Source organism: Chaetura pelagica, unplaced genomic scaffold (genome assembly GCF_000747805.2).
Source record: "Chaetura pelagica isolate M959 unplaced genomic scaffold, ChaPel_1.0 scaffold123, whole genome shotgun sequence".
Classification (NCBI taxonomy): domain Eukaryota; kingdom Metazoa; phylum Chordata; class Aves; order Apodiformes; family Apodidae; genus Chaetura; species Chaetura pelagica.
This window is the reverse complement of record NW_009953295.1, coordinates 10,518,449-10,537,153: the sequence shown is the minus strand read 5'-3', so window position 1 is coordinate 10,537,153 and position 18,705 is coordinate 10,518,449. Positions and strand designations below refer to the sequence as shown.

Genomic DNA, 18,705 nt, shown 5'->3' with positions numbered 1-18,705 from the left:
TGTGCATAAGCATTCATAGCCCACCCTCAGCTTTGGCATTAATTTGTAGCAGCATTTTTGTACCTGAATTTGATTTAAAGTTCAACACAAATCAACTGTTCAGTTCCTATCATTTACACCTGCAATTCCACTGACAATGAAGAAAAAGCTCAATTTTGTTTGAGCAAACTGCATCATGAAAAAAAGGAAGGCAAAAAACGCTCTGGAAATTAAGGTGAAAAAAAATAACAAATTGAATTTGGGAAAAAGACACACTTGCACTGTCAAAAAGCAGTATCTATGATGTGTAGATCTTATTAGTATGTCTATACTGCTATATGAAAGGTTGTCAAGAGCCTAATCCCTCGCCTAAGGTCAGTTGGTACCCGCTGATGTTAGCCATAGTTTATAATACTTGGCTCTTGGTTCCTCTAGGCCCCACGTGGCGGCTCTGAGACATAATTACAACAGCTATTTTCTACAGGTTTTCCAATTCTTCAAAGCATCTGTAACAACATGAGAGCTTTTATGTGCAATTTCCCTGAGCAGTGCTTCTGTACGATAACATTTGGGTTGTGTATTGCCTGCTTTGAGAGGGAGAAGATCTTGTGAGTTTGGCTGAAGGTAGGATAGCATTACAGGACGGTGTGGCTTACAGGCCCACCTAATGAAGCTTTCTTTTAAATTAAAATAATAACAGTAATTAAAATAATTCAATTAAAATATTCCCTGGAGTACACCAGGGGAGAGAGCCAGCAGTGAGTGACCAGTTAAGTGATGTGCACAACAAGGGGTTAGTGCTTGAACTTGCTCTCTTGTCTTCTTCTAGTCATCTGCCTAGATGTGCTAGTTGTGAATTTTGCCCTTTGGGCTCACCCAAACAAATGGGGACATTGCAAGCTATAAAACCATCTCCCATGTAGGGCCTATAAAACAGAACCAAAATAGTTTTTAACCACATTCTGTGCTGCCTTGGGGAATTTTCAGTGAAATGTACCAAAAAATATGATTGCAGTGGTGGTGGCTTCACAGTGGAGACTGCACTGTTGATAATATAAGGGTAAACTGGAAAAGTTCCTGGCAGATGGAGGAACAAGACTGCACATATGTTTCTCATACACACAAGATTAGGGTTTTTCATCAACACCTTTTTTATGTCACAGCATTTATACACTGTGTGTGGTATGATTTGGGCCTGTGGCTGCTATTACCCAAATGTTTGTTTCAATAACTTTTTCTTCAATTTTGCATTAAGTCTTCCAAATTAATAAGATACTGAGTAAGGTTTCACAAATGAGGGTTTTTTTAACTTCCTTCCATTAATTGTAGCTCCTATTAGTTCTTCAGGAACAAACACTGCTGACAAGATGTGATTGCAATTCAAATGGTACAAAACTCCTCTAGCAAAATTTGGCTAAGATTTAGTCCATTTATCTAACACAGGACAGGAATCTGTCATGTCAGAGAGCTTCCCTTCGATTAACTGAGGTAAGTACAATTAATTTTTCCAAGCTATTACTTCACATTTTCTACAGAGTCAGGCAAACATTGCTATACGGATTACACTTTAGCCCTATGTCCAAATCGTAATACTGAAGTATAGGAAGACTGGAATTTGATCCATGCAATAAAAATCTTTATTCCATGTGATTTGTACAGGCTGCTCTACCTATGTTTGGGGTATTTCATGGGCTAGATCACCACTAACTGGACATAAGACACATCCAACTTGACTTACTACTTACTTTCATCTGCACGGAAATGCATCTATGCTTTGTGAACCTAATTCTATACTCCAAAGCCAATCTGTGTTCCCTGTGAATTTCTGAGTGCTGCTTGAGGTGGAAGCAGTCAGGTGTAGATGCTGAATGACATTTGTCACAGATTGTGATGCAGGTGTTTGCGCAGCAGGTTACACGTTGCTTCTGTGGGTTGTGGCAGTGCCAACCTATGTTTCCTCCTTTTTAGATGTGCTGCAGTGCCTATGGACATTCTTGCATAGGGATACTTTGCTGGCATAGATCAAGATAATAGTATCTTCTAACACATAAAGGATCTCTATAAAGATGAGAAGAATAAACTACTCAGGATCACGGTACAGAGGGCAAGAGTGCTTAATCTGCTACATGGAATACCATTCAGATGAGATAACAGATAAATCTTCCTAAAAATACCCTAACAGAAGAACCAAATGTTATAATGAATGTATTATTCTTGGTCTTACTCACAGGACAAGCTAAACAAACTTCAGCCACTTCAGCACAGTTCTTTTTTTCTTCTTTTGTTTCAAGTGCTTTTATTATAGACACCATTATCATGTGGATTTTTTCATTAAATGCATTCAGCAAAACACATATGAGGCTGTACACTTGACCTGATATCCAAGTAAACAATTTGTTTGGGACTGGAAAACTGGAGAGAGTCTGTGGAGGGACCACAGAGATCTTCTCTAGTAGGTAGTTCTAGACAATACAGAGGCACACTTTTCACAAGAAGAGTTGGTCACAGTACAGAATGCAAAGAGTACCATCTGTTTCACACACAAAAGAAGTCTAGATAGAACAAAGCAATTCTTCATTATGAAGACAATCATTGAAATAAGCTGCGAGAAGCCATGGAAATTTTATCACTGGTGATATTAAACACTTGGCCTGGAAGGACTCTGGGTAACTTTATCTAATGGCCTTCTTTCAACAGCAAGTTGGACCAGATGGTCTCCACAAGTCCCTTCCAACCCAGACTCTTCTATGATTCTATGATTTGATGATAGCTACGAACTGCAAGAGAACAGATACGTATGCTCTTCAGTTTCACTGTTGTGCATTTGTATCTGCTATCTCTTGGTAACTTTTACTTTCATTCACTTTCTTGATAACTTTTACTTTCATTCACTTTCTTGATAACTTTTACTTTCAGCTCTTGCAGATTCTGTGAGAACTAGATGTAATTAATCCTTCTAAGCAGCTAGCTTTTTAAATGACTGAACAAGGAATTAAATATAATGCAAAGGCCAGGCCCCTACTTATTACAAGCATACAAAGGTTACGTACAATGTGTACACAAGCACCTGGGTCTACAAGCTCCTATGGGCCTAAGGTACAGTTCAGAAAAGACAATCCAGACCTGCATGACACAGAAGGACCCAAAGGCAAACACATCCTGGATTATGAAGGATCCAGTTGCCATCAAAGTAACAATTAATTCTGCACAAGCCCTTTCCTTCCTTCCAAAGAGCTGCAGGACTGTTCCTTAGTTTAGAGGATGGTGTTACATAGCACTAGCATTTTTCTTAGCTATCAATTGAATAAAACAAACAAACAAAAAAGATTAGATGAGCTCCTGGTGTTATAAAAGCTAGGCAAGCATCTTCTTCCCTGGTGACATACATGAAGCAGCAGAAGCTTAAATTTATATTTTTGCTACTGTTATTCACACATTCGTAGCAAAGTGCTTTGAATATGATCTTTGACCCAAATTTTCAAAGGTCTCTATTTTATACAATAAAACCTTCCTCCAAGACAACCCTTCTTGAATTTAATGTGTTTTCTTGACAAATAATACTGCACTGCATACACCAGGGATTGGTAACTTCTGCATTATATACTTAGGTGTTTATTTCACCATTGGGCATCAAAGACATAGGCCAGAATTAGTGTTTCATTGATACTGTTTTTAAAAAACATCTGATAAATCAGGTAAGAGGTAGGAAAAAAGCAAAGGTGGAAGCTACAGCCTTCAGAAGACTTTATAAACTTTCTTAGTTGTTAGAAAAAGAAAGTGTCTGGCACAAGCATTTTTCCAGATGAACATGTTTTCCAGTCTTGAAAAGACAGCTTCCTTCCTAGAAAAGGATGTGTACTCTGTAAAGTTCACTGCTTTTGAAATAGTGCTACTTCAAATGGTCTGCATATGGCCCAGGAACGGAGGACAAACTTGAATTTTCTGAACTTTCTACTATCTTCCCTCTTTGATGAAAAGAAGGATTTAATACATTTTCTGCAGTACTTAAAAATCAGTTTGGAACCATTATTGTACTTTCCATTTGTTAATAAAATGTCTTTGACACTTATCTTTCCTACCACTTGTTAAAAATCCATTTTCATGGGATCAGATATAAAGTAAAGGTAATTTTTCATTTTTATTCTATTTTATAGTTATTTCCCATTTGGAATTACCTCAAGCAATGTCCTCAGAATAAAAATACTCTGCAGGCAAGTAAATGTAGCTATGCATTAAAAAGCTTCTTGATTTTCACATACACATTCACATATATATATAATTTCATGCCAAGTGTGTTTAAATTAGATATACCAACTATAACACCTTGTTCGCACAATATGTTCATGAAAAATCCTCATGGTGAAACTCCCACTTTAATGCTGAAACCTCAGCACACAAAATTTGGAAATGATGCCACTTCTGAACTTGTCACTGGCATCTTCCTAGATCTGCTGAATGCCTGGAAGTGCTGTGTGAAAGGCACAGGGCTCCAGTAATGTATTCTGACCAAATGTGCTCAGCATCCCAGACTGGGGTGCAACAAGACAGTCAAGACCAGATTAGGCTTCTGCTTTGCAGCTCTTTGCTATGCAATCCTAATGGGTTTCACCCTGATGCAAAAAGAAAAAAAATAAAAAGAAAAAAAAATTTAAAAATTAAAGGTTTGTTGTTGTTTTTTTTCCCCTAAAAGTCTAGATGGTCCTTATTGCCGCTATCAAAGCCTTTCAATTTTTTCACAGCTCTACTCCTGGTTTACAAGGTGGCCCTGTACATATGAAAACACTTAGATTCAACAGGTCGAAAGCCTCCAAAACTTTTCCATCTCTTCCTCTACTGATAGGCAGAAAGTCTCTTCAGAGATATCACTCTATATAGCTTTTGGAGCCACGTGCCTGACAAATTCATTACCAGTGTTTGACCCACCATTGCACTTGGTCTCCATTAAAGGCAGTACTGGGCTTTGTGCTTTGGTTCCACTTTTCAAGAACCTGGAGAGGGTGGGGTGGGGCAGGAGAGAAGAAAAACTCCTCTACACTGAACAGTACAACTGGGTCATATGGTATGAGTACAGTTTTGCTTCTCACTGAAAAAAGGAGCTGTTACTAGGTCTGCCAAAATGATGTTTGTATTACCAGGACAGTGAGATTCTTTAGTATTAAAAGGAGCAAGGTGAAAACTATCTTCTGAATGAACAATTACTGTACTTGAATGGCCTGGACTTCCTCTAGGAATAGCTTGCTTCCAAATACTACCTACCTCACCAAAAAAGAGATTTGAGGAGAGCAAATGGAGACAAAGGGAAAGTGAAAAGATGAAATCCCTGAAAAACAGCACCAGCAAAGCACCAGCAAGCTAGCTGCATGCAGGGAGACAGAACTGATTATTTCAGTCTGCCTTGCTAATACTCTTTCTGTTATGGACTATATATTTTGTATTCTTGTTAAAAATAAAACAATTTCTAGGAAATGATGTTATAGAAATCCTATCCAAGTAATTCCACATGTAGATTTATTTACTTAGAAAAAAATGGAAAGGGTTTGTAATGAATATTAAACTTCACTTTTTCCAAGATGCGTTAGTTAAACTGCCAAATTTGCTTGCAAATAGACTAAACACAGTGAAAAGAAACTTAGGTAAGATTTTACAGCTGCATGTACAGGTGCACAAAGACAGAGTACAGTGGAAGAATAACAGGCATAGTAGGAAGGAGAGAGCGCTGAGGAAGCATTTGATTGGGATGACTACACCATGAGTTAGGGGGCATCAAATGGAACAATCAGGTAGCAGGTTCATAAGTAGAAAAAGAAATCTTTTTTTCACATAGTGTGCAATTAAGTGTTCCTACCGTACACAGTAAATTTTAGAATATACACAGATTCAAAAATAGCTGTTGTTAGATTTGATCCTACACCTTCTTCTTCCGTAAGCTTGACAGTAAGTGCCTAAGGACAATATTTGCCTTAATTTATTTTTTTTATTTTACCAGAAGCATAGCTAAAAGTATAAATCATTGGTCATGAAAATCTGTCATGCAGTTGTGAGTGCCTGGGTTCTACTTTCAGATGATGTTGACACCAATATAATTATAGCTACAAGAGAGATGTCGTTACCAGAAGCTGTCCTTACCCCTGAAACTGGGGGCTGGAGGGGTAAGGGCTGCAGAAGGTTTTCCTCTGATGTCAATTACCATCTCAAATATCTCAAAGTAGCATCATACTCAAAGAGTAGCAATTTTAGGGTAGAGATTCATAAAGACATTTGTACACAGTACACTTTGGTCACCAAAGTAAAAGTCTCTAGTAGGACTTGCTTTCTTAGGACAGCCCACTGCCATTACAAACAAACTATGCAGGTACTCCACATAATTTCATTACTGACAATGGATAAAATAATGTGGAATTAAGACATGCCCAATGGGAAGAAAAAATTACTAAGCAAAAGAAAACTCATTAGAGGCACTGTTGGAGCATTTTGTGATTTAAAGATTTTTTTTAAGGGAGAATATTTTTATAAGGCATGCAGTTTTCAAGATTTGGGAATATATTCAGCACTTACATAAAACTGGTCTGATTTTAAAAGGGATCTGTTGGCCTTCTGCAACCTGTAAAAATGAGGGCACTTTGAAAAACTCTGTATATTTGACAAGTTTATTGTGTGGAGAGGTGTGTGTGTACACCTGCATTCACATATCCATATGTAACAAAGGTATTTGCAGGACCTGAAATGAAGGGAAACGTTTATGATTCTGAAACGGTTTGCAGATGTAGGTGTGTCTGTACAGATTCATAATCACACAGCCTGATGGTATTAGAGAGCAAAAATATATATTATGCTTTTATGACTGGACTGGAAAGCACAATGTACATTTAGGATATGATAAATCAGATGCCTAGAAGAGAAAAATAAGCATCTGCAAATACACTCAGGAGATCTTCATATTCTTTACTCTTTTGCAGCAACATAAAAACAACTTCAAAAAGAAGACCTTGTCCTGACATTTTGATGAGTGCTTTTTGGTCTTCAACATAATTGCTTATAGTACTGCCTAGAGAGTCCTCCTAGAACTTACAAGTTATTTTTAGTGCAGAATGGAACGTAGCACATTGTGAGCTTTCTAACCACCTCAAGACATTGTAACTAAAAAAAAAATCTGATTCAGAGTATTTTTTGTATGTTTCAAAAGTGAAATACTGAGATTTACTTTTTTGAGGGTTTTTTCCTCTGTTTTAGTAACCTGTGTGAAATATTACAAACATGACTGAAGTGCACACATTTATTTTCAGAAGGTTCTGGTCAATGCAAATTAAAAATGGCATCTTCATTCTTTCTAGGAGCAGAACTGTACCTTTTCTAGAAGCTCCTTGCATGAATCTGTGCTCCCCCATTCTAGTTTTTAACCTGATGTCTGGAATTCTCTTACTTATAAGTAAAAAAGTAACTGCTATTGGATTGCACACTTAATAGTTGCACTTCTATAGACTGACTGCTTCCATGCAGAGAGATATAATAAGAATGTAATGGTACTGAATTTTTAATAACTTCTACAGTTAGACTTGCACCCTGACATTAAATTAATTTATCTCAACCATAAGTAATTACACATGGCACCTAGCTTAGTAAAGCAGGCATCCTGGACCCCAGCCACCCAAAAGAATGGTATGGAGAGAGAGAGATCTGCAGAAGACAGATACCTAAAGTATCACCTCTGAAGAAGGTCTGCTCCTCTTCATTGCTCAGAGAACCAATGCAACTATATTGCCGAGGAGAGAAGTCAGAAGGAATGAACCCAAGCCTTAAAGTTAGCTCCTACAAGGTTTGTGCCGGTTAATTTTAGCCAGATCAGGGTTAATAGATATGCTACTGTATTGTAAGCCAGAAGTGAGTTTATATTTTTATAAAGAAAAATGAATACATTAGAAGTTCCTAGAATATCTTGCCAAGTCATACAACCAGTTCTATTTTACCTTTCTGAGTCACAGAATCACAGAATAACAGAATCACGGAATGTTAGGGGTTGGAAGGGACTTCAAAAGATCCTCTAGTCCAACCCCCCTGTCAGAGCAGGGTCACCTAGAGTAGGTCACACAGGAATGTGCCCAGGTGGGTTTTGAATGTCTCCAGAGGAGACTCCAGTGTGGCACTACCCAACTATTGGCAGCACAGACTTATTAACTAAGATCTATGTTTTGTCTACTGCTTTCAAAGGATCTGTTCACATAAATGAAAATTACAGAAGCTGATTATATGATAGTGAAGTTCAATTTGTTCATATCATGCATCTTTTCCATAATGTCACAATCACCACAGTCAGAACTTACGCAAGGAACAAGGAGAAAGCACGAGGACCCCTTTTCCCTCTTGTCTCCTAGCTAAAGAACTCACCACCCTTTAAAAAGTCTTATGTTTGTTACAGTAATGCTTAGAGATTTCAGCAGAGCCTGGGACACCACATTGTGCCAAAAGCTGTATCAATAATGCACTGTAAACAGGCCTCTTCTCTCCTCATGAGGTTAGAATATGAATTCACCAAGACACAAGAGACTGGACTCAAAGACTTAGGGTTGTCCCTGTTTGTTAAATATGGAAGTGAAAGGATAGCATGTCACTCATCTTGAACCTGCTTTATGCTTTAAAGTGATAGTAAGAAAAATAAAAACTGGTCCTTAGTGGCCTGTCCAAATTAAAAGCCAGAGCCAAGTCTTGCCCTCCAAATATTAAATCAGGCCTATGGGTCACCCTTGTTATATGGAAGCATGAAAGGGGTCACTTGCTCAGCTGGGCATGACATAGTGGCCCAGAAGACAGCAGTGGTAATGATGATGTACTGCTGTCCTAAGGTTGTACTTGACATAAAAAGTTGGTAACCAGAGAGCTGGCAATACAGTTCAGAATTCTTTGTACTACTTGATCATTTATTGAAACACTGTGCCAATATGAAGGCACCACCGCTGCACACAGATAGCCAGCACACTTCAAGTATTGCCATGGCTAAGAAACATTTCACTAGATTTTACACTTCTTCTGGTGGATAGGAAGTTCCATTTTGAAGTGTATTCATTTCAGCTGCCCACAGGAAACTCTGAACAAACAGGCTAGATTTCTACACAAAGTGATACTGAGCAAGGATGATAATCATTATGTAGTTTGTACTGCAGTTCACCTTATATTTATGTAACTTCATTCTGTTTAAGTGAATGTTGAAGCTGCTACCAACTTCACTTGCACCAGTAAGTCAGCCTTAGTATTTTGCAGTGGTTTTTAGGTAGTGGCATTCTTGATAGAAAACTGCACAGCAGACACGTGTGCACACATATGCCTGTGTCAAATAGAGGCTTGAGAGAACAGTATTATACAAAGCAAGAATATACATCAGTAATTTTCAAGGTAACACTAACAAGACAATTTAGTTATTACACATCGAAAACAAAACAATGGCCATCTCATTGTGAACAACCTTACCACTTTCTCCTGCCCTTATTCATGCTTAGTCCAAATTGCCACACTGCTTTGAGCTTAGAGAGAGCTAGAAAGATCCACACACGTGTGCATAAAAACATGAATTCTTAGTAACACCTGAAGTTAAACAAGTTTCAACAAGTATTCATCTAATTTTTTTCACTAATAATTAAATGCATTGCAGACTTTCAAGTCAGGTTTTCAAGCCAGATACATTTTGAAAGAAAAGAGAATATAGATGGTGCAAAATATAAATTAATCACATTACAGCTCTCATGGAGAAAATCTTCCAGTAATCATTTGTTACAACCCTTGAACTCCTTTATAAGCTACAGCTTCAGTAAATTAACTGGAAAAGGTTGATCTCCTAAATTTGAACCAGGAAACAATTTTCTTATAATCATTTAAAAAAGAAACATACTCTAAGAATTTTGAGAGACATTCACTAAGTTTCAAATGAGAAGAAGAAAAAGTAGAAGAGGAAGGATAGTCCAGAACCATAGAGCTGAAGTACAGTTCTCTACTGTGGGGATAGCATCCTATATATCCCATGAGTATTTGGTGTCCCCTTCTTTTTAAATAGCTTTAATAATAGAATCATAGAATCATCCTGGTTGGAAGGGACCTTGAAGATCAACAAGTCTAACCATAACTTAAATACCCCTACCATAACCTAACATACCTATTCAGTGCTTAAATCATGTCACTAAGCACTATACCTACATTTATTTAAAATACTTCCAGAGATGGTGACTCCACCACCTCCCTGGGCAGCCTGTTCCACTGTCCAACAACTCCTTCAGTAAAAAAATTCTTACTAATACCCAGGCTAAATGTCCCCTGGGGCAGCTTCAGACCATTTCCTCTTGTCCTGTCATTATTCACTTGGGAGGTCAACTGCCGTCTCCCTACAACATCCTTTTAGGTAAATCTAAGCCTATGATATCTTCACAGGACATGGTAAATGGATAAGACGTGACATTGGGAAACCTTTTTAGAGCAGCTTTATGTGGATTCATTGATATAACAATTAAAAGATTAAAAATGACAGCCAGCATGAACAGTTTTAGTTCCTAGCTCTGGCAAATCTTAAAATCACTTCCAGCTATTGCAAACAGCTTGTTTTCTCTAAGATCATCTTAATCTTTTCATGAATCCAGAGTTAGTTGATCTACATCAGGAACGTATTTAAGACACAGAGTGAACCAAAGAAAATATTACATTTTCCTCTTCTGTCATCCATATGGCTACCCAGACCCCAAGGCATACGGTGTATACTTCAGGAGCATTCTGAAACAATAGGTTATTGAATTCAGTTACCTTGTTCCATACAGCACTAGATCTATTTATTTAGTTAGTTAGTTTGGTTAATGTTGGTAAAAGTGTCAGCGGCCAAAAGCTTCACTATTGCAGATGTTCTGGTTTGAGAATAATGCAGGCTCATGCATGTGATTAACATCACATCACAGATGGCTTGGGGCTGCAGGTAGCTTTGTAACTGCTTTACTGTTCACAGTTTGTGCTGCATTGTTTATGGTTTAGTTCTCACAAAAGGGAGAAAGAAAGGATCAAGGACCCTTTAAATATATTAGTTTTTTTTCCCTAGCACAGTCCACTTCAAAATGGCTTGCTTTCCAAGGAGTTATTTCCCTCCCAAAATGAAAGTACTTTGCTTCTAATAAGTCATGCATGATATTGCATTGAGCAGTTCACTGGCCAGCTGCCGTGTGAACATGTCCTGGGAGAGACCAGGGTTCTGCATGGGGGAAAAAAGCCATGTAGAGTCTAAGTTAGTTTGTGTGCTTTGATTTAAAAAAAGATGAAGAGAACTGCTTTTTAGAGCTCTCTTACAGTGTGTAAGTTTCTCTTACGGTTTCTCAATTCCCAAATCCACATGAATATATTTTTTTTTTACTTTTGCACTGTTTCAGGCTTCCCATTTCAATTATCCTTCATACCAGACAATCTAGACTTCCTTCTCCTACTGGAACAAAGCTTAGGTAGAACTTCCTGATCTCACTCATAGTAATGAAGCATATGGGCTTCAGTTTGGCCAAGTCAGATTTTGACTTATCTTCTCTCTATGGCCAGTTCTGTTGAATAAATCACTTTGTTAGCCTTCACCTCTTGAAATTTCTCACTTAAATTAAAGGACTTTAATTATGGAGATTTCTTGACTGAAACAAAGGTAAGGATCAATCATAGAATTATAGAATCATAGAACTATTCAGGTTGGAAAAGACCCTTGAGATCACCAAGTCCAACCATCATCCCTACTCTACAATGGTCTCCCCTAAACCATATCCACCAACACCACATCCAAACGACCCTTAAACACATCCAGGGATGGTGACTCCACCACCTCCCTGGGCAGCCTATTCCAGTGTCTAACCACTGTTTGTGTGAAATTTTTCCTAATGTCCAGTCTAAACTTCCCTTGTTGCAACCTGAAGCCACTCCCTCTTGTTCTGTTGCTAATTACCTGTGAGAAGAGACCAGCACCAACTTCTCTACAGTGACCTTTCAGGTAGTTGTAGAGACTGATGAGGTCTCTCTTCAGCCCCCTCTTTCTCAAACTAAACATTCCCAGCTCCTTCAATGCAGAAATGTTCACTCGCAGAAGCTGACAGAGAAAAGTTAGAGAAAAATAAGCAGAGCACTTTGTTCAGGTTGATTTCTTCATTTGTTCTGCAGGCCATAATACAAAAAGACAGCAGTGGGAGTGTCTAGCAGAAGCTATAAAAATAGCATGTATTTTTACTAGCTAGAAAACCAGTGAGCTGTTTCAGTTGTTGGAACTGCTTTACATGAAGTGATGCTGAATACCTGGAGGGCAAGAGGGTGTGGAAAATACATTTCATAACTTAGTATCTAAAAACAATTAAAAAAGCACATAAAAACTGGAAAGGTATAAATAAACAGATAGACTGCTTGAGCAAACATCATAAAAGTATACTCAAGATGTTGATAGGAAAACCTTGGCCTTTTCTTCTGTATCATCTGATTTCAACAGATAGGTAGCTACAGAAAAAACCCACACTTGAAAATTAGTTAAAACTTGCAAGCATTCCCAGCAATGAAAGTAGCAACATTCTATGCATGAGAGAGTCAAAAAACACTAAGGGAATATTGTATTGCAGACCTGACTTCTGTATATAGTCCTGCAAAAGATCAGTGTGCTGCTCATTTTTTTCTCTGCCAGTGTGACTTCCATACTGGAAAGAGTTTATGTGAAAGCTTTCTCTCTCAGCATGAATTTCAGCACTAAATATATGCCTGGGACAGAAAACCACTGATAATAAATTATTACAAGGACATTTTAGCCTAAAAGACAGTAGTTATCATTCCCAGAGTATGAGCCAACTTTAAAAAGTAGAGACACTTTATAAGATTTCAAATAAACCCGTGCTGTGTTTGTGAATTTATGGACACTCCCAATAAACAGATGGTTGCTTTGCAAATTTCCAACAATGGGACGATGGGCAAATTCCTTAAACAATGATTGAGGAGAAGTGACTACAGGCAGTGACAAATGTATTATCTAATGTAAATGAAATGTAAATGTGTCTGGATATGAAAGAAAAAGAATCTGAATCTGAGAAAATGGGAACCATAATGATGATGGCTGAGGGGAGAAAGGTGCCGAGCTTATTGTCAAGAAGAATACTGGAGTGCCATAGTAAATAATAATAACAACAACAATAATAATAATAAATAATTCACAGTATCTTGATACTGTTGCAGCAACCCTGGTTATCATTGCAAAGAACGTAAGATGTATAACTATTAGCAGCACAGCGAGAGTCTTACTCTCTGGTGAAGCTGTTATTTATATCTTTGTTTTTTAAGACCAAACAGAACTACAAAAACTTAGTAGGATACATTAAAATATGTGAGAGCCATATTCCCATAGATAATGGTGAATGGCTGGTTTCACACAGGCTGCCTTTTCCTGTGAGCATAACTTTTGCTCCAGAAGTGACCCAAGGTCTGTACTTCCTTCTGAGCCATCCCAGCTGGAAGTTGAGAACCTCTGGAAAGACCTGTCGGATTTGCACCACACACCTTAAGAACACTGACTGAAGTGCCAGCACCAGGGACCCATTATTGTGAACTTAAGTTCACAAACAAGGAATTCATTCTCAGCTGTGAATGAAGACAGTTGAGCAGCTTTGAATGTTGACTTTTATCCTTCTTTCTTGCGATTATAATGTAAGTCCCTAACCTAAATTAGGATCCCAACCTAGGAACTTGAGCATTACACACTGTGATTCTGGACTTCAGTAATGTAAAAGCACATGTATGATTAAATGTCAATGAAATGTGGGTTCCTAATTCATTAAAGTTGGGAGTTTCATGTAATTTACTTTATCCATTGAAAGTCAGGCATTTTGCCTAATTAGTTGTCTAGACTCCTTTTGGAACAGAAAAAGAGAGCACCCAACTTGGATGGGATGAATAATTCCCCGGAGGGTAACTATGACTACAGGCAAGTGAAAACTAGCTTAGACGACTTATCTTAAATTTTTATATTGCTAACAAGGTGACAGGAATCCTGTGCTTTGACATTTTAGAAAATTCCAACCTTCATCTACAAGAATGAGAATTTTTTCCCCTCAAATATAATTGTTCCGCAACTTGAAGATAGTTGCTTCTAAACTTCTGAGTACTGGATTAACTACAAAGCCATTAAAACTTTTCGTTATGCCGCTTACTTTGTAAGCACAGAGAAATGTCATTATTATTTTTTTTAAAGTAATGTCAGAAGATACACTCTTACTTCTTTCTTAAAAGTAACATTTTTAAGTGCTCATTTTTTTTATTATAGGGAGATTTCTTTTAAATGGATTAAAAATGTGAATCTAATTGCTCCTAGACAGATATGAAAAGCACAGACACTGGAAATATTTTTTAACTGCATCAAAAGAATAGTTGCATAATTCACAACTGATTGCACATGAGTTTAATATCAAAGGTACAAACTGTGCTGCTTCTCTCCAGGTTACAGACAAACAAAACTGAATAGCATAGCAATTACAGAAAGGAAATCTTATGTTTGCTCTGAGGATATGTTTGAATTGTCTGGCATGTGAATACTGTTTTATTTTAATAAAACTTCCAACTCCAAGCAACTTACTATCTACGACCCTCCTAAAAGCAACAATATGATATGGTGATCAGAGTTCTGTAACACTAAAAAAAGTATTTTATTGTACTCAATATGTCTGATTTGAATATTTTATTAAAATTAATTCTACTTTAGGGAAAAATGTAGGACTTCACACAATCTCTTTAGAGACTAACTTGCGTTGTCTTGACTAACATTAACCAAAATTTCACTTACACATTCTTGAATGAAAGGGAGGCAGTATCAAATTCACATTTAGATTATTTGTGCCAGAATTGTCTTGTATAATGTTAAGAAAACATGCAGATACTCTCCTTTTAGATATTAGGAGGCCAAAAATCTCTTTATAAATCAGGGATTTTCTAGCCCAAGTACAAAGTAGAGTAGTGAAGAAGCAAAAGTGAGGAGGGAAAACAAAAGAAAGGGTGTTAATTGCTGTTTCCCTGACAACAAAACCAGAAAAACGGTACATTTTAAGGCCAGAGGGTTTAACAGCTAAAATGGAACTTTTTTTGGTTTTCCCCTCAAATTGTTTTCAAAGACCTTTGTACCCTGCTGCTGTAATTCTGGACATATAGGTGGTAGTGGATCCCAGTATACACCTTCCCATGCCTCCATCAGCACCACCACCACCACGCACATTGGACAAGTACCTTCACTGGTGAGAGTGAGAATTTCATTAAATTAGAAGAATAATGTCCCTACTGCATACTCTTGTTTACTCCTCCAAGAATTTCTGCTTCTAGGTAGTAAGGCATTTATTGGGGAATTCTTTTTTGTAATGAATGCCATCTGTACTTACGTTGTGAATGTGTACTAGTGAGCCCAGACAGCACACATGTAAGATGACAGAAATCTGATCTTCCTTCAGGGAATGTTCCTTTGAAGCAGTAGAACTATGGTTATGTGAGATTTCAACAATTTTAAGTAGATGCATATTCCTGGTTGACTTGAGGGGTCTAAGCATTAGAACAGATTTTGATTCCTTGCTGTACTGGGAATTTATGCATGAACCTATAGATGTCACATCTTTAGCTTCGATTCTCCAGTTGTAAAATAGGAACATAATAATCTTGTCTGATATCAGCCATAGAATAAACCCTCCAAAATTAGTGAGGTAATCTGGGATTTCTATCATAAATATAAGGCAAATCAAGAACATTTTCTATTTTAAGACTGTTAAAATAATAAATATTTTAACAGTGGAATTTCAGAAAATTTCAGAATTTCAGGAACTTACTCTGCTTACTCAGAGCTGCTTGAGATGCTCGCCCTTTTCCTTGTGAAAATGCAACTCAGTGAAGTGGTGGCACATATGGCTTTAGCCACTAACAGGACACATCAATTTAGTTCATCTGTATGCTATTTGCAAATTGCTTCTGAAATCCTGTTCAGATTATGGCACACTAGGAGCATAAGAATGAATGCACTGGGTTAAATCAAAGGTCTGTCTCACCAGTAGTGCCCTGTCTCTGAAAAGGACCAGCAGAAGGGGGTCCAGAACAATTGTCCATCACCAACTGTTTGCTACAATTTGTCACTGGCCAACTGAACAGTGGCCAATTATCTGTCAGAGGCTTCTATGTCACCAACTTTCTGCCAGAACAACTGTACACTAATGAGCAGGTGGCCCTCGTTCAGCTCCGTGAACAGAACCTCAGGGAGCAGGCAGCTCTGCTCACCATGCTCTGGGTTTTTTGCAAGGAATCTGTGTATGTATCAGGGAGTTCAAGTCTATGAGTCACACAATTTGTAACATGAAAAACTGATGAGATAAATGCAGTTCAGATATAACAACACTGACATGCTAGCACCGGTGAGCAACTTGTCACCTAAACACCTGATAGCTAGAGAAAGAAAAGGGCTTCAGGATAGAGCATGGGAAATCAGAAACTTATTTGTCTGACCTCAAACTGATAGAAATATAGCAATAATAGAATTAGTATGTGTGTGGAAAATATAATGGGAAAAGTTAGTGCAGGAGCTATAAAGGAAAGTCATGCTTCATAATCTGTTATTGTGTTGAATTTCTAAAAATAAAATCAAAACTTTATCACAAAAAGGCAAAATAAATCAGATAAATGCTTTCAGTTTTTTTAACTTTGGGGCAACTGTCTATGGACAGGATGGAGAGAACAGGAATAAAAGAGAAGACAGATTTTGAGTGTCTAAGATTGTTATCATCCATTGTGTCGGGTTTGTATTGCAGGGCTTTGGTAGCAGGGCAAGGGTCAGTGGGGTGGCTCCTGTGAGTAGCTGGTAGAAGCTTCCCCAGCTCCAAGTCAGACTCACCTCTGGCCGAGGCTGAGCCCATCAGCTATAGTGGTAGAGCTTCTCTACAGATTGAAGAAGGGGAAAAAGAAACTGCTGAGGAGACCTGCAGCAGAGAGAGGAGTGGGATGTGAGAGAAACACCTATGCAGCTACCAAGGTCAATGAAGAAGGAGGGGTGGAAGTGTGCTGGAGCAGACTTTCCCCTGCAGCCTGTGCTGAGGCAGGCTGTCCCCCTGCAGCTCAGAGGCAACCACAGTGGAGCAGGCGAAGACCTGCAGCTGTGGAGGACCCCATGCCAGGGGAAGGGGCTTCGCACAATGAAGGCCATGACTCCGTGGGAAGCCTGTGCTGAAGGGCCTCACAGGAAGGCGAGCAGGGTCAACCTTGTATCTGGAGGTTAAGTAGCATTTTAGGGGTAGTCTGGATTGCTGCAGAGGATCAAGTTCACTAAACAGATAGTTGGTACTGTGAGTTACAGTACAATCTTTTTCACTTGACTTGAGCTATCATGGCAGACATAGCCTAAAGGATGAGACATGTGACAGAGGATGGGAGACCTATTGCAAATGAATTGATGTGTTAGAATACAAATAATGATTCTGCTTTTAAACCAGCTGAACGGTGTCTTGGAAAAACAGATTCTATTTCTGTTTGTGCCTGCGGTGCTAAGTAAATCACTTTAATTAATCTTTTACAAGTTTTATGTTTGCTCTAGGTACTTAAGAGGGGTACCATACAAAAGTCAGGCAAGAGATTAATAGTTTTGTCTTGTTAGCAAAGCTTTAATAATCTGCAATAAATAATGCACAGGGATCACACACTGTACAATAAAGAGATAAAATATCACCTGGTGGCTTATTAAAGTGAGCTCTATCTAATCTGCACTAAATGAGGCCAGACTTTTGAGAAAAATTTTATGTAATGATGTAACAAAAAATTTAATCACAATGTATATCCTTAACTAAATTGCACTGGCAAATTTAATTATAAAAGTTTACTACGTTTTAAATATATTATTTCACAATGTTACTTATAATCTCCTGGTTATTGAATATATTTTTCCTTTTATTTGTTCATATTTAAACACATTTGCTGAACCAACACAAATACCAAGTGTTTACATAACGTTCTACATTTTAGAGCACACTGCAAATATTAATGAATTATTTTTTTCCCAACAATCTGAAAGATAAGTAATATTATTTTTCTTACCAAATTCAAGAAAGGGAACTAAGTTATAATTAAGAAGGACATATCCCAAAAGACATTACTAGCTACATGTGATTTCTAGCCAAAACATACTGTCTTTCCATCCTTGAAAATAATTCAGTGTTTCACCATCTGAAATACTGGGCCTCAAGCTTTACAGTCATTAAAGTCAGGGAGAAATTCAAACATGCAGATGGAAATACTTTTGAGAGCATTACAGTGTTACTGTTTTCAACCAGTCAATGGCTTTTACATTTACACTTTGAATTATTTGATTCCTCCCTTGGAGGAATTTGCAGACTGCAAATGTATTTTACAATCTCTTACCTCACATTGTGTTATGGTCAAATACCTAACTAAATACCATGAGTCTCTTCATCATCTAATGTTTTGTTAATTTTTATGAAGATATTTCACATCTGTTCCCATAAAAACACCAGTAAAGTCATGCTTTATTGAAACTACCTCCAAACACAATAATAACATTTTCTTACTTGTTTAAGTTTCTTCAAATCTTCATCAAGTTCCAGGTTGTCCAAAATAACAGCAACAAACAAGCTCAGTAGAATCTACAAAACAATTGTAAAGTATTTTTTAAAGCTTGTCTCCTTTTTCTTAAGAAGTACTTGTGAAATGACAGGAAAAAATGAGGGCCCTACT

The 18,705-nt window shown here is 37.7% G+C and overlaps 1 protein-coding gene across 1 annotated transcript in view; it reads right to left on the bottom strand.

Annotated features, from left to right (window-relative positions):
• The window catches only part of NALCN (sodium leak channel, non-selective), a 214,233-nt gene that overhangs the window by 63,928 nt on the left and 131,600 nt on the right, over positions 1 to 18,705 (bottom strand). Inside the window, exon 14 of the mRNA XM_009997938.1 lies at positions 18,540 to 18,614. Coding sequence (XP_009996240.1) covers positions 18,540 to 18,614 — 75 coding nt within the window. The remainder of the gene's footprint in view (positions 1 to 18,539; positions 18,615 to 18,705) is intronic.